The sequence below is a fragment of the Dromaius novaehollandiae genome, chromosome 15 (assembly GCF_036370855.1).
Source record: "Dromaius novaehollandiae isolate bDroNov1 chromosome 15, bDroNov1.hap1, whole genome shotgun sequence".
NCBI lineage: Eukaryota > Metazoa > Chordata > Aves > Casuariiformes > Dromaiidae > Dromaius > Dromaius novaehollandiae.
The window spans coordinates 18,125,168-18,138,292 of NC_088112.1; the positions used below are offsets into that span (position 1 = coordinate 18,125,168).

The window sequence follows — 13,125 nt, forward strand, 5'->3', positions numbered from 1 at the left end:
GAATTTGCAGAGATGTTGGAGGAACAAGCACGACCTTAAAGCTCATCCAAGCTATGGGGTTTGTGGCAGCCCCTTGGGGGTTCAGGCGGTGGCACACAGTTCTCATCCTGCTTTTCCTCCAAGAGCAAGGGAGTCGAATGGCTGTGGGCTCTGTCGCTGCCTTTGCATGACATCCTCCAAGGAAATTCGAGAAGCCAAAGAAGGTCATGACTGTACTGAAAGTGATGTTAATCCTTGCATGTGTAGGATATAAGCAGTGCTAGGGAAGCCGTGGAGTTGGAAACAATCTGCTCTTTCTGACATATTATCTGTTTCATCGCCTGCCAGGGCAGAATCTTTCCCTATTGTATTGTCTCAAATCCTTCTCCTCCCTGGTTTTGAATATGTTAAGCAATAGGACTCTCGCCACTTCCCCTGAGTGCAGTCCCTTAGTCCAGCTGACCTTACGTGCGGTCCTTCGTGTTTGAAATTTGAACTCTAATAGCTGATCCTTGCTGTTTTGCATGACGCGCAGGGTGAAGCAGGGGACATCGGCCCACGGGTAAGTACTGACGAGACATGTTGTTTTATTCCAAGCTCTGGTTGGGCTTGATCACAGCAGAAAACAAGGCTTTGAGCAGCTTTGTCACTGCACTGCAAGCTGCAGAACGGTCACAGCTCTGAAAACATTTTATTTTGCTTTCCTAACTGTGAATATGGGGGGAAAAAGTTCAAGATCTCCAGGCACCCAGTGAAGGGTTTCACTTTTCCTGGGCTTTCCTATTGCTGATTCTTCTTCCCAAGTGGCAGAGACATGACAGTCTCCATGCTTCACTTGAAGCTGTGGCCATTTGTCAGCATCTCAGTACAAATACACGGCAGCAACACCCTGTGTCCCAAGGCAAGGCTCGGCATGCCATGGTGTGCCATGCAGGACGGAAACCTCGTCCTCTCTGCTACCCGCGTGGGAGTGCGGCCACGGCCACACTGGCCATGGGCATGGCAATGTCAGTGGAAAATACCAGTGAGGTGTTTTCATAGGTCTTTTGATACCTCTTCTCTTTTTCAGTTCCTTTTTAGTCATTTTTTCGTATCTGGGCTGCCTTTAATCAAAAATAAACGTTTAAAGAAACTGATGAAGGAAACCCGTTTCAGCGATAACATACAGAAATTAATGGAGTTTTTTGGGAACGACTCTAGTGGGGACCCCTGAAATCGCAGTTTATCGCAATTATGGTGATGACAGCGGTAACATGAAATCTCATGGGTCGGGGGTGAGACGAGAGCGTCACCATGAGCTCTGCAGTATCTCCAGCTGTTTTATTCCAGGAACAGGGGTTTTATGGATGTAGGCTGCCCTGGCGCTCTTGTGCCCGCAAGAAACCTCGCGGAGGTTCAGCCCCTGCCCTCGGGGATGTCGATGTAGGGCTGTTAGGCAGAGGCCAGATGAGGATCTGGCTGTCAGAAGCTGGCTTAGTCGCTGCTCTGACACATCGTCCCCAGCATTGTCCTTTGGGCCCAGCGCATGTGAACCATTTGGCTAACGCAGCCTGCACCAGCACTTGTGGCTTTTGGCGGGCAGAAGCACCTAGGGCATGAGAACACCCTGATCTGCCCTCGCGTGGGGGTGGCCTGCTTTTGGGACAGGAGTGGGGCTACTAGGAAAAACCCCAGTGCTCCAGCTCATCTTAGAGTCCCCCTTACACTTCTCTAGGGTCAACCAGAGGCATCAAGGTGGTCCATTAATTAATGCTAGCCGGACTGCCTGAGTGGGCGATAATCCACGTATGAGAAGTGGAGGAAGGCCTCCCAGCCATCATCATCCTCGCACCAAAAGCAAATCTGAGTCAGGCTTCCAAGGCGGGAGATGATGAGGGCCATCCCATCCCGTCCAGCCAGCCAGAATGGGACGTTGTCTGATGGGACGTGACTCGTGATGCTGGCATGGGTGGTTGTCCTTGCTCCTGGATTTTTACCTGTGTATGCACTACTCCGTTACCATTTAGTACCACCACCCAGATGTTTATCGTAGAGACCCAGTTTTGTATTCTGTATAGCAAACCAGTCTGTAGGAGGGGAAGGTGACTGATGTATGCAGTCCCGTATCATTTCTCTCAAGCTCTTACTGCGAGAAGGTGACTTGCGAGCTGCATTCTGCAAGTGAACGTAGCGGGTGCGTAACAGAAGAGGAAACTCCTCTCAGAGAAAAGCATTGCCATTAGAATTGAACCTGAGCATCCCATAGCTAAAGATTTAAAAACCCATGGCTGGTCTTACCACCTTGCAGGAGCATGTTGCACTTGGTAACTAATGATCGCTTTGGGGCCAAGGGAGTTGCTTTGCTTCTGTTTTGTTTTGTAACTGTGCGTGTGAGACTTGGAGACCCCTTTGGTGGCAGCCGTAAATGAGATGCTTGCAAGGCATAAGCGAAATGAAGGGAGCAGACGTGGGGTTGCATGACAATGTTCACGTCAGCGAGAAACACTGTGCCCTGTGCAGTGTTAGACAGAACAAATTACTCGTTAGATGCTGCTGATGTGCATTTAAAAATGCAAAAGCTTTCAAATAATTGGGTCCTCTGTGTGCTAAGGTGCTGTGGTTCCTGGGTGCTGTTAGGACTTGAGGCACCCGACGCCGGCAGAGTTGGCTGATGGATTAGATGTGGTTTTTGGAAACGTAACCAGGGTCCCACTGGTTAATGTCAGGCAGCGATGCTTCAGAGTTAAAGTTGGTGTCATCTTCTGAAACAGCTCCCAACTGCCTTGGGTGCCTTTGGAAACGGTTACCCTCTGGCTCTGAAAGGCAATATAACTTCTCGGATAGATTTATCCCCTGCTTGGCAGCGGAGGAGCTCAGCATCAGGTCTCGATCTCATTTAACTGCCCACACACGTATTCTGAAAAGGCTTTAAGAGGCGATTCAGCTGCACATGGGTGTGATTTATTTTTACTCTTGGCCCCGATTCTGGCTGGGGATCTGGATGACTTCGGGAGAGGCAGCTGCGTCAGGGTCCGCGTGGTTGCCCCGCCAGGCTGGGGACTTGTTCGGTGCCGAAGGAGATGCTCTTTCGGCCTTGGAGCCCCGTGGATCGCGCTGCTGGATAATGCAGGAGCTGTTTTCTGCCTGTGTGCTCCTGCCTGAGCCAAGGGATGTGCTCAGGCGGGAGGCTCAGTCTGGGCTCCAGCTGCAGGTGCCAGCTTCCAAGGTAATACTTGTGCAGAGTCTTAATTCAATGTTAAAAATACGTGATTTCTTCCTGATATTCATTTGTCTAGCTTTTGCTTTTACATTTAGATTTCTTTATGTTTCTTTCTACAAGAGGAAGAAAACGGCTCACAAACAATTTGGGAAGAAAGGGGGAGAAACTAGCCTGGCAAAGCCTTGCACAGCCAGGGCTAGCAATCAGTGTCAGACTTTGACAGACACTTCTACAGACGGTCATGGTTATGGATTGGATATGAAACTTCTTGATACCATATAGCCTAGATTATTTTTTATTTCTTAACTAAATCTATCTTCTTTCTAGAGTTTCAGTAGTAGCTTTGTTTAGCTGATTTTGAAAAACGTGTCACAGCCAGTCAGCATATCAACAAAAAGATAAATGACTATTAACATATCTAGTGCTGCCTAGCTCATAAATGTTCACGTCTGTGGGAGGTGGAGTAGGGACAGAGTGTGTCAGTGAACACAAACACGTTATCACTGTGAATGATAGAATAAAAGAGAATATTACTTGGGGTGGCTTTGGAGGGCTTTGCAATGGAAGTGAGATCAAGCTGATGAAGAGACAGGTCTGCTCCTCTGGAGGAGGATGCAGAACACAGCGTGGCCACACGTTGCTCCTGGAGCACTGCTCTGCCCGGGGAGCCCGATGGGCACCTCTCATGCATTCAAGGTGTCAAGGAGAGAGGTCGCGAGGGCCCAGCCTTTCAGCGTGCTGTTCGCCTACCCGCTGTAAGCAGGATGAAGAACAGAAATCCTCAAACATAGAGAAAATGCCAACAAGTGTGCTTGCACAGGGAAATGCAGAGCAGATGTTCCTTCATGTCAGACCGCCAGAAGCACGGACATGGTCCAAGGCACAGCGGCATGGACGCTACCACAGAAGTTTCTAACCAGGAGCCTTATGTGGTGGCTTTGTTCCCGTAGTGCTGGTAGCCTGTCTGAGCTGCTGACGTGGCCCCTTGAGCCCGAGGAGCTTCAGCTGGGCTCTCCTGGTGCTGGGAAAGCCTGGGAATTTGCAGCAGTGTTGCCGCAGGGTCAGGGAGGCTGAACACCAGGGGATGGGGAGAGCAGGAGCTCTGGCACCGGGAGGCAAGAGGGAGCAGAAGCAGACTGGGGCCACTGTGCCTTGCTATTTGTGTTTGTGTTTCTGTTTGAAAATCAAACATATTGTTACACCTCTAGAAAGCACTGGTTTTTTTTACAAGCCGGGCTCATTCCCTGAGCTGGCTCTGGGGTGTCCACTCTAGCTTTGTTATCCTGGTTTGTATCATCTTGCTCTCATTGACAAGATGTGTACACGTATGATGGGACTGATGGTTTTTTGTCCTTCTGGGCTGGATTTCTTCTCAAGAAGGAGAAAAGGCACTTCAGCCTGTGCTTTTCTTGCATGCCTTATTACTCAAAGAGCCAGTTGCAACTTCCTACCAGCAGAGAAGGAGATACCATGGTGCGAGTTACTAGAGGAGGGTCAGGCTGAGGGAAAGTCAAAAAGAACTACAGGCTTTGCCAAGAACATCACAGGCACTTTCCTACGGGGAGGTGGCGGCCAGGCTGATGATGGCTTGACTGACAGCATCTTGGTTCACAGTTTAGCTGCTCTGAGTTTGACTTGGCATCCGGACATGTCGCAAAGGTGTCTGGAGGCTGTCCAGCTTCGTTTCTTAGCACCTACTTGGCCGCCTGTCGCAAAAAAATGCTTTTGTCTCCAGTGGAGGATTCGGCGCTTTCCTGCTCAGTTGCCAACGCCGTTAAAGACGTTTGCAGTAAGGACTGTACGCCGAGAGGCGGTTGGAGTAAGTGCTGGCCAGCTGCGTGGCTAAACCGGCATATCTACAGGCTGCGGTTTAGGCTGCAGTTGAAAAGTATCTTTCTTTCTGCAAAAAGATAAGTGCTTGCCAAGCTCCAACTGCAGATAAATGCTCAGCACTTAGGGAGCGGAGCTCCCTGTGAAAGCCAACATAAAACCATACGGATGCTTTTTTTTCTTTTTTTTCTTTTTTTGACCACTATGTTAAAATAGCTAAATCAAGTAGTGTAAGGCTGGAAAATGCCAGCCTTCAAGGTTTCTTGGCTCTAAGATGGATTTTTTTTCCCAGGGAACTCAGCAAGGAGTACATAGTATTGCACTTTGAATTTATAAATAGTAGGGAGAGGGTGCAAGGATGCTGCTTTCTGGTTACCTTACCCAGCTGTCGGCTGCCGAAAAGCAGCACAGGGGAGACGAGAGCTGGTGGAGGAAAGCACGAAAATGCTGGTTTCCATTTAGCCCCACACCCCACGACCAGATGCCCGCGTGAAAGTGTGAATATGGAGCAAGAATGTAACTCTGTCACACCTACATATTCGCCAGGAACTTGGTTATCCATGGCCCAGACGTTTCCTGAAGCGGAGAAGGTGTTTTTGTGTTTAATAGCCCCTAAGGGCTGTTCACCTTTCACGGGCCCAGCTGTAGCAGGGCTGGTTTAAAATACAAGGGGAGATTGCTGGATGTGATAGGACACCGTGTGTTTAGTCTCAGACGAAATGCAAACGGTCATTTCATGTTACCGCGGATGCCTTTGGCTCTCGTCGAGGGCCGGGTCTGGAAGGTGTTTGCTGGGTGGGGTTGAGCCAGTCACGTCTGGAGAAAGGAAGGGTCCTGCTGCTTTTCTGTCAATAGATAAGTAGAAAGGCTAAAAGACAATAGCACTGACTAGTGACATGGCCTGAATGCATTGTTTTTGCAGCTCATAAATCTGGAGAGATTTATCAGCATTTTGCACACAGGGGAATACATCAGTATTCATTTTAGCCTCTGGAAAAAAAAAATATCATATTTGGTCTCCGGAGAAATGCTGGGATATATCTCCTGTGGGTTTCGCTGGAATAATGCTTTTTATTCTGCAGAAAAGCCCTGCAGTAGGGGAAGCTTCTATCCCCCAGCAGCTTTGAATGCCCTATTGTGCACTAAACTAATGAAAAGATATTGTTTTCCTATGTGTGTTTACTGCTCACCAAGCCTCCGCTGAATCCAGACTGTTAAAACAACCACTGTTGTTTTATGCAGGTTATTTCCTACTCGTGTATCAATTATTGGAGATAAATCGTTAGATATTGTCTATAGCCTTTAGAACTCCCCGTTTGGCTGCGCGTTCATCTTAAATTCTTGTTCTTTCCTGTTCTGCCTCCCGCTTACCTGGCTAGATGGTTTTTCCCCGCCTCAATCATGGATTTCTGGCTAACGATCAGCTTGTCTTTAGCCGGCGAATCCTCAAGGTAGATGTGTCGAATCTGCTGCTTCTGGTTTGCTGTGATTTTTGAGTTGGTTTTGTTTCTTTTTGACTGATAGCATGCCATTGCTATTTTAAATTGCAACTACAATGAGCTACATTGAGGTGCTTGTTTTGGGGTGCCCTTGAGCAAAACCCCATTGGGGTTTTGGGGGAGTTTTGTCCACGTGAGGAGAGGTAGAAGTCATTTCCTTGAGCATTTGGTCCTCTCAGGGAAGTGGGGATGAAGAAGCAAAGTCCTATAGATGTTCATAGGATGGTATGAAGAGTGCTGGTATTGTAAAATAAAATGCGTTAAAAATATAGTTGTCTAAATCCTGAATGCTTGAAATGTAACTTTCTTAATTAGGCAAAATTCAGTGGGAAGTCCCTTGGCCTGACATAATTGGATGCAGCACTCAGGATTCACAATAGCATCTTTAAAAATTACATAAGTGATTTAGGGGCACAGATCTTGTTGAAAGGCGGCAGGGTTTGTGCTGTTAAGTCACTTAAGGACTTCTGAAAAATCCCACACTTGTCCCTCATTTGAGGGTGGACCACATATTAAACACAGCCCTGTTGCTGCCTTGCTGGTGTCCCGGCCAGATGTTGTCAGAAGATTTAGGAGCCGGCCTTTCCGTGAGGGTTTGCGTGGTCGAGCCCATGTCAGCTGTGCCCGGTGGTGCTGGGCCAGGGTGTCCCGCACGGGCCAGGAGCCTGGAAGCGGGTGGCGAAGATCACGCAGAGCCAATGTGCTCGTCCTCGGCGAGGACGCGCCGAGCCTGGCCGGCCACCGGGAGCGATGGCTGCTGCTTTCTTCTTCGCGTCCTTGCAGAGCAGGGCGCAAGCTGCGCTGTGCGTTGATATGTGACCTGGGCTATGTTTAAAGGAAGCTACTAAGCGCTACTTTTTTGATGTGTTTTTGGTGTGGTCCACTAAGCCAGGGAAGTGCCTGCATGCCCCATGTCAGCATGTTGTTGGGTGTGCGTTATTTTTGGGTGCTGTCGAATTGGCGGTTTCCACGCAAACTGTTGCTGTGTAGGGCTTAAAGGGGAGATAATCCCTTTGGATGGCGTTGACCAAAATCCTAGTTGAGGAACAAGAGCCAAAAGACTTGGACCAGCCACGTAGCTTGGTCACAGGCTGAGGCGTGGGTACCGTCCGCCAGCTCGGCCGTTTGCCCTGGTGTGTTGCACGGAGCCCCGGGGACGCACGTTGCTGCGCTTGCCCGTCTTGTTGGCTCGCTGCTTCATCTCACGATGTTTGTGTGAACTTCTTGCAGGGCGATCAAGGTCGAGATGGAGCCACTGGCCCCCCTGGCCCGCCGGGACCCCCCGGTGCCCGGGGGCCTCCTGGCGATAGAGGCAAAGATGGCCCAAGAGGACCTCAAGGCCCCCCTGTAAGGACTGTAGATGTGACACATTCACAGTAGCAGGGCACCTCCTGCTAAACCTCCTGGTGCGGTTCCCACCTGGCGAGGAAGAGCATGGGGAGGAGCTGCCGGGGGGCAGACACGTGTCCTGGGGGGGCGGCAGCCTGGCTCTACTTCCCATGACCAGCAGCCTTTCCACAAAAAGCTGGTTTCTCCTGAAAAGCTGGAATCTGACTTCCTTTCTCACAACTGGAAAGTTGGCTTGGAGTTTGCGATTTTTCCCGGGCGAGCTGCCCGACGGTCGCTCGAGCGGCCAGGCTCCTCGTGGGGCAGAGCCGCGGCAGGAGGGGAGACTCTCCAGGCTGTATCGCACTTTCCAAGAGCTGGACCTGCAACAGGTATTTGTGCCTGCTTGTTGCGATTCGTGACCAAGAGCCCAGAGGATTTCTCTTTCCTGATCGGCAGCCTTGGGACCTATTGCAAATCTCCAGATCACTAATAATTCATTTAATAGATAAACATGCAGAAATGCAGTGCTATGGACCATTCGTAGGTATCTCTGAGCGTCTTGGAGAACGTGGGATGTTAGCTCTAATACTGGCCTTTTTTGTTTTTGCAGGGTTTTAAAGGAGAGCTGGGAGAGGACGGTCCCACGGTTAGTATTCCCCAGCAGCGCCCGCGTCGGCACTAACTGGCTCTAGCGAGGGCCGCGTGCTTGCCCCTCTCACGTGTGCGCTAGCTCTCTCCTGGGTTGCTTTAGCCTCTAGCAGCCTCTAGCTCTCTGCAACAAGTGGTTTTGTGTCGTTGCTTCCTAAGGCCAAAAAATATGGGAAATTATAGATGTCCTCAATGGATATTGGTCCGTCTTAAGGAGTGACCGAGTCCGGGTTTGTCAGCCTGGTCAGGGGCACCTGCGCCCCAGGGAGGGAGGGAGGTAAGTATTGCCCCCGTGGCTCTCTGGGGTGATGTGGTGCTCCTAAATCGCCCACTGCTGCCCCTCTCCGAGGGCTCCCGGCATCGTAACTCCAATTCAGCAACGCCGGCTTTGCCGAGAAACCGCAACCCAACCAGAAGGCCGTTGGGCAAAGCCGGTGTGCTGGCTGAGTGCGGTTGTGCTGGCTGGAGCGACTCACCCGGGGGTAAAACGAGCATGGTGGGTTGGTGGTTGGCATTAGCTGTCTTCACCATGGAAAAAACTACCTGGGAAACAGTAAGCAACTCCCGTGGCCGGTTAACCAAGGGCACTGTGCCTGCCCGGCCAGGGCCCACTGCCTCTAAGACAAATCACTAATCTGTAATAAAACAGCACTCTTTACAAACTGCCTTTTGGGTTATTAGCTGTTGCACTAACCACTCTGTGGCTTCATCGCCTGCAGAAGTAGCATTTGTTTTGGGCATGTTCATGGTCATACTGTACTTTAAACCTTGCCACCCTGCCCCTCCGTGGGCGCCAGTAAGCTCCAGGTTGCATTGCGAGGTACTTGCTATATGTAAAATACACAAGCAGCAAGAGCATGTTTTCCTTATTACTTCCTGGGAATGCAGAAAACTTGTAGCTGTATCTGTAAGTGAAGATGAAATTAGAAGTTGGCATCTGTGTCATATTTTCGTGGGGCTTAAAATATTCTCAGAAACATTTTTATCCTGTTATGCTTCATTGTCAAATAAGTATACCACCTAATTTTACATTCAACAGGGTGCCAGGGGACCTCCAGGACCAAAGGTGAGTAGTAAGAAATTAATTATCAGTCTAATTTTACAAAGTCAGGAATTCTTGAAATACTGCTGTGCAAGGGGGTGGAGAGGAACGTGTTTATTTCAGCTTCATCCCTCTGTATCAATCAGCAACAGCATTTCCAAGGTAGCAAATTAATCAGCGACTTGAAGCTGCAAATGTCTGTTTGAACATGCCAGCCACAGCCACTGTCCAAGCTAAAACTTGACACGGGGCGTGGAAGGGAAGATGGGACGTGGGGATGGGAAGCTGGGCTATGGGAGTGTGCTTTCTTGCGTTTTGGGGGGATAAAACAGATAACACAAGCCTGGTATTTTTAATTTACAATTAATTTTGGGTTTTTAAGTTACAATTCATTTTTACAATTGGTCTTATTTTCTGTTATTTCCCTTAAATTCTCTTCCGTGTTGGTTGTTGCTGAAGGGCGAGCCTGGCGTCCAAGGGAAAAAGGTAAAATGGTGATTTTTCTTTGCTTTGCTCGGCGACGGTCTAGAGATCCGTTTCAGAAACAGAGCGAGCGGCCATGGCTGTTGGTCTCGACTTGCTGCCGGGGCTTTCTCCCGTGTCCCGTCGAAGAGCTGCGATTTGGTGACCCTGAAAGGCGGCCGCTGTTGTGCCGTCAGCCTGGTTTTCATTACGACAAACAGCGTGGATGCTGCAATCGCATCTGCCCAAAAGACAAAGAATAAAGCAGCGAATGCCAAGCCAAGCAGTAGGTCCACGCCCTTTTCCTCGGAGAGCTGGAGCTAGCCCAGGGGCCTGCAGAGGCTGCTATCTCCCAGCAGGCCCTGGCGATGGGGCGGACCGTGGAGAGGCGTTGCGTGCATGGTCTCCGTGTGGTCCCTTCTCGTGGGCCGGGAGGGAATTTCCCACTCGTTTCAGGACAGGCTCTTCGTGTGGGTTGTGCGTCGAAGCCTGTGGGAGATTCGTGTGTCCTTGCTATCCGTGTTTAGTCCGTGCTGTCAAGTGATAAATAAATCAGTGCTTTTAACTGAAGCCAGCGTACTGACAGAGTGCAGCCTCGCTCTCTTACTGTTTTGCCCCAAAACAGATGTGGCCATGTGCATTTTTCAGGCCAGAATTTGGCTTAAAACCCCGTAACTGCCCAACAAAATTAACCTGCTCTGGACCTATAAACCAGGTTTACTTCGGGAGAGCGAGGAGACGTGACAAGCCCAACGCAAATGTGGCTCATGGGACCGGCAGGTCTCCGAAGGCGGCGGATATGAGTATCCGAGCTCTCCGTTTCACTCGTTGTGTTTTATCCCATCAGGGTGATGACGGGATCCCAGGGGAGCCAGGGCTTGTGGGCGCCAAGGTACGTTGCAGCTGCGTGTCCCTCTACCTACCTCTGGGGTAACCCATCCCACGCCCGTAGCTCTGCTCCGAGGGGCTCTGGTCCATGCGTGTGACTCGCTGGCCCTTACAGAGAATTGCACTGAGAACCATCTCCAGCAGGAATAAATCGGGCAAGGCTTCGGGGTCAGCTCGGAGTCAGGATTCGGGATGTGGTTTATGCACTGCCTGGATCTGTTGTGCGGCAGCTCTGTGTGGGAGCCTTCCCTTGCAGCTGCAGTTTGGGGACTAGCTTTGGAGCTGAACATACCGCCCGCAGCCATGCTGTTGGGTCTGGAAGCCTCATCTTCTCCTATCTGCACGTAGGCAACGCTGTGGTGTGTTTTATGTTAAAAGCAAAGAGCTTTGTTCATTCGTAACAATAAAGATAAGGCAAGAAAATCGACCTGAAGAAACCTGCTTTCCATCCTACCCATATCGCTTTAATCTAAATTGTCTTACTTTCAGGGAGAAAAAGGAAGCCCTGGTCCAACGGGAGAGAACGGCACGGATGGTTTGCCAGGGTCCAAGGTAAATACAAGTCCCTTGGCTTGGAAGCAGGGTGCAGCAATGTGGAGGCAGCATGTTTCTGCTGCGTAGGTGTTGTAAGCCTTTGCTTTACAAAAGTCTCATAAAAAGCCAAAAATGAAACAAAATGGGGGGAGGGGTACTTTTTCCTGGTGGTTTAATGAAAGCTGGATTCAGAGATCAATATAAGAGGTTTTAAAATCATCGTCTTTAATGTTTTCCATTAATTGCCTCTTTTTTCCTAGAAAGCTAAATCACTGATGATATTTGGATCTTTGTGTATTGATTATTGTGGTATCTCTTCAAAGTCAAGAGTGCTTATGTGCTTTACTGTTTTACTTAACTGCAGAGAGCTGCAATAAGACAGTCTTGATAGGTTAAGTGGTGATGATATGACACGGAGAGCATTCATGAGCTGCTCTTTCCCCAGCTGCTTCTTATTTATCAGGATCTATATGCAGTTGCGGTTTTTGCACCAAACAGTCATGGCTCTGTGTTGGGCCGGAAACCATTAATGGTGAAAAAATGTGGGCTCAATGGCCCTTAGCTGTTTTGTTTCACAGAATCACACAAGGGTTGAGGCTAGAAGGGACCTCAGGAGATCATCTAGTCCAACCCCCTGCTCAAGCAGGGTCACCTAGAGCACCTTGGCCAGGATGATGTCCAGATGGCTTTTGAATATCTCCAAAGATGGAGACTGCACAACCTCTCTGGGCAATTTGTTTCTAAAAACCTAAGAGTAGTGCTTGCTTGTTTCTCCTAGGATCTGCTGAATTGGATTTTTCCTCTGAAAAATCCCTGTGTTTATACAATTTTTGCTTTTTCAAGAGCTCTAATTTGGCAAGCAGGTAGCTTTTCATGGATGTGGCAAACGGTGCGTTTCTGATTCCTGAACTAAATTTCGAGTAATTGTTGCAAAAGTGGGAGTCTTGCAGCTTTCCAAAGCGTTCCAACTTTCAAAAAATAGAAAGAGAGGAAAAAAAAATTGGCATAGCCTTTTTCCTTAAACTCGCCCTCAAAAATGGTTCAGACGTGTCGGCTGAAATTTTCCACACACACAAAAATCAGCCTAAAGCAAGCACAGAGACATGTGAAACTTCAGCACAAAGAGCTGCAGCTTGGCACACTCGTAACACAAAACAGAGCCCTGCAAGGGACCGGCCCTTCGTAATTAAAGGGAGTCCGGCTCCGAATGGGCCGTTCTTCCACTCCCTGTGCGAGCAGGAAGTTTTGCTGTCAACTGGTTCACACCAAGGTTGTTTTTTTGCAAAGCATGTTTGCTCTGAAGTCAAATCTAGGCTTTTTGCTGGGAGCAGTTGGTGCCATATTTCTTTTTCTTTTTTTTTTTTTTTTTTTTTTTTTGCTTTTTTTTAAATCTAAAATGTATGTTGGCACCTCGTGCAGCTACAGGATTTTTAAGACCAATATCCCTTATTTTCCTTGCTCTTTTTGAATGAAACGCATGATGTTCTTTTTCAGGGCGAACCCGGTGAGAAGGGAGGAACCGGCTCCGTCGGACCACGGGTACGAACGGCAGGGTTTTCTCTTGCTTAGCTTGGCGTCGCGTATTTACCTGACCTGTTCGCCACCGCCGGTATAATACGTGGTTGAGTAATTTAAGGTTCGTTTCATTATTAGAAAACACAGATGGTGTGTATTTAAACAACTCCGGTGGATACTGAGCCCTGTCACTGGAGGTA

The 13,125-nt window shown here is 49.1% G+C and overlaps 1 protein-coding gene across 1 annotated transcript in view; it reads left to right on the top strand.

Annotated features, from left to right (window-relative positions):
- COL23A1 (collagen type XXIII alpha 1 chain) overlaps positions 1–13,125 on the top strand; it is a 195,020-nt gene that overhangs the window by 160,052 nt on the left and 21,843 nt on the right. Inside the window, exons 8-15 of the mRNA XM_064521091.1 lie at positions 515–541; positions 7,738–7,854; positions 8,447–8,482; positions 9,524–9,550; positions 9,986–10,012; positions 10,836–10,880; positions 11,366–11,428; positions 12,905–12,949. Coding sequence (XP_064377161.1) covers positions 515–541; positions 7,738–7,854; positions 8,447–8,482; positions 9,524–9,550; positions 9,986–10,012; positions 10,836–10,880; positions 11,366–11,428; positions 12,905–12,949 — 387 coding nt within the window. The remainder of the gene's footprint in view (positions 1–514; positions 542–7,737; positions 7,855–8,446; positions 8,483–9,523; positions 9,551–9,985; positions 10,013–10,835; positions 10,881–11,365; positions 11,429–12,904; positions 12,950–13,125) is intronic.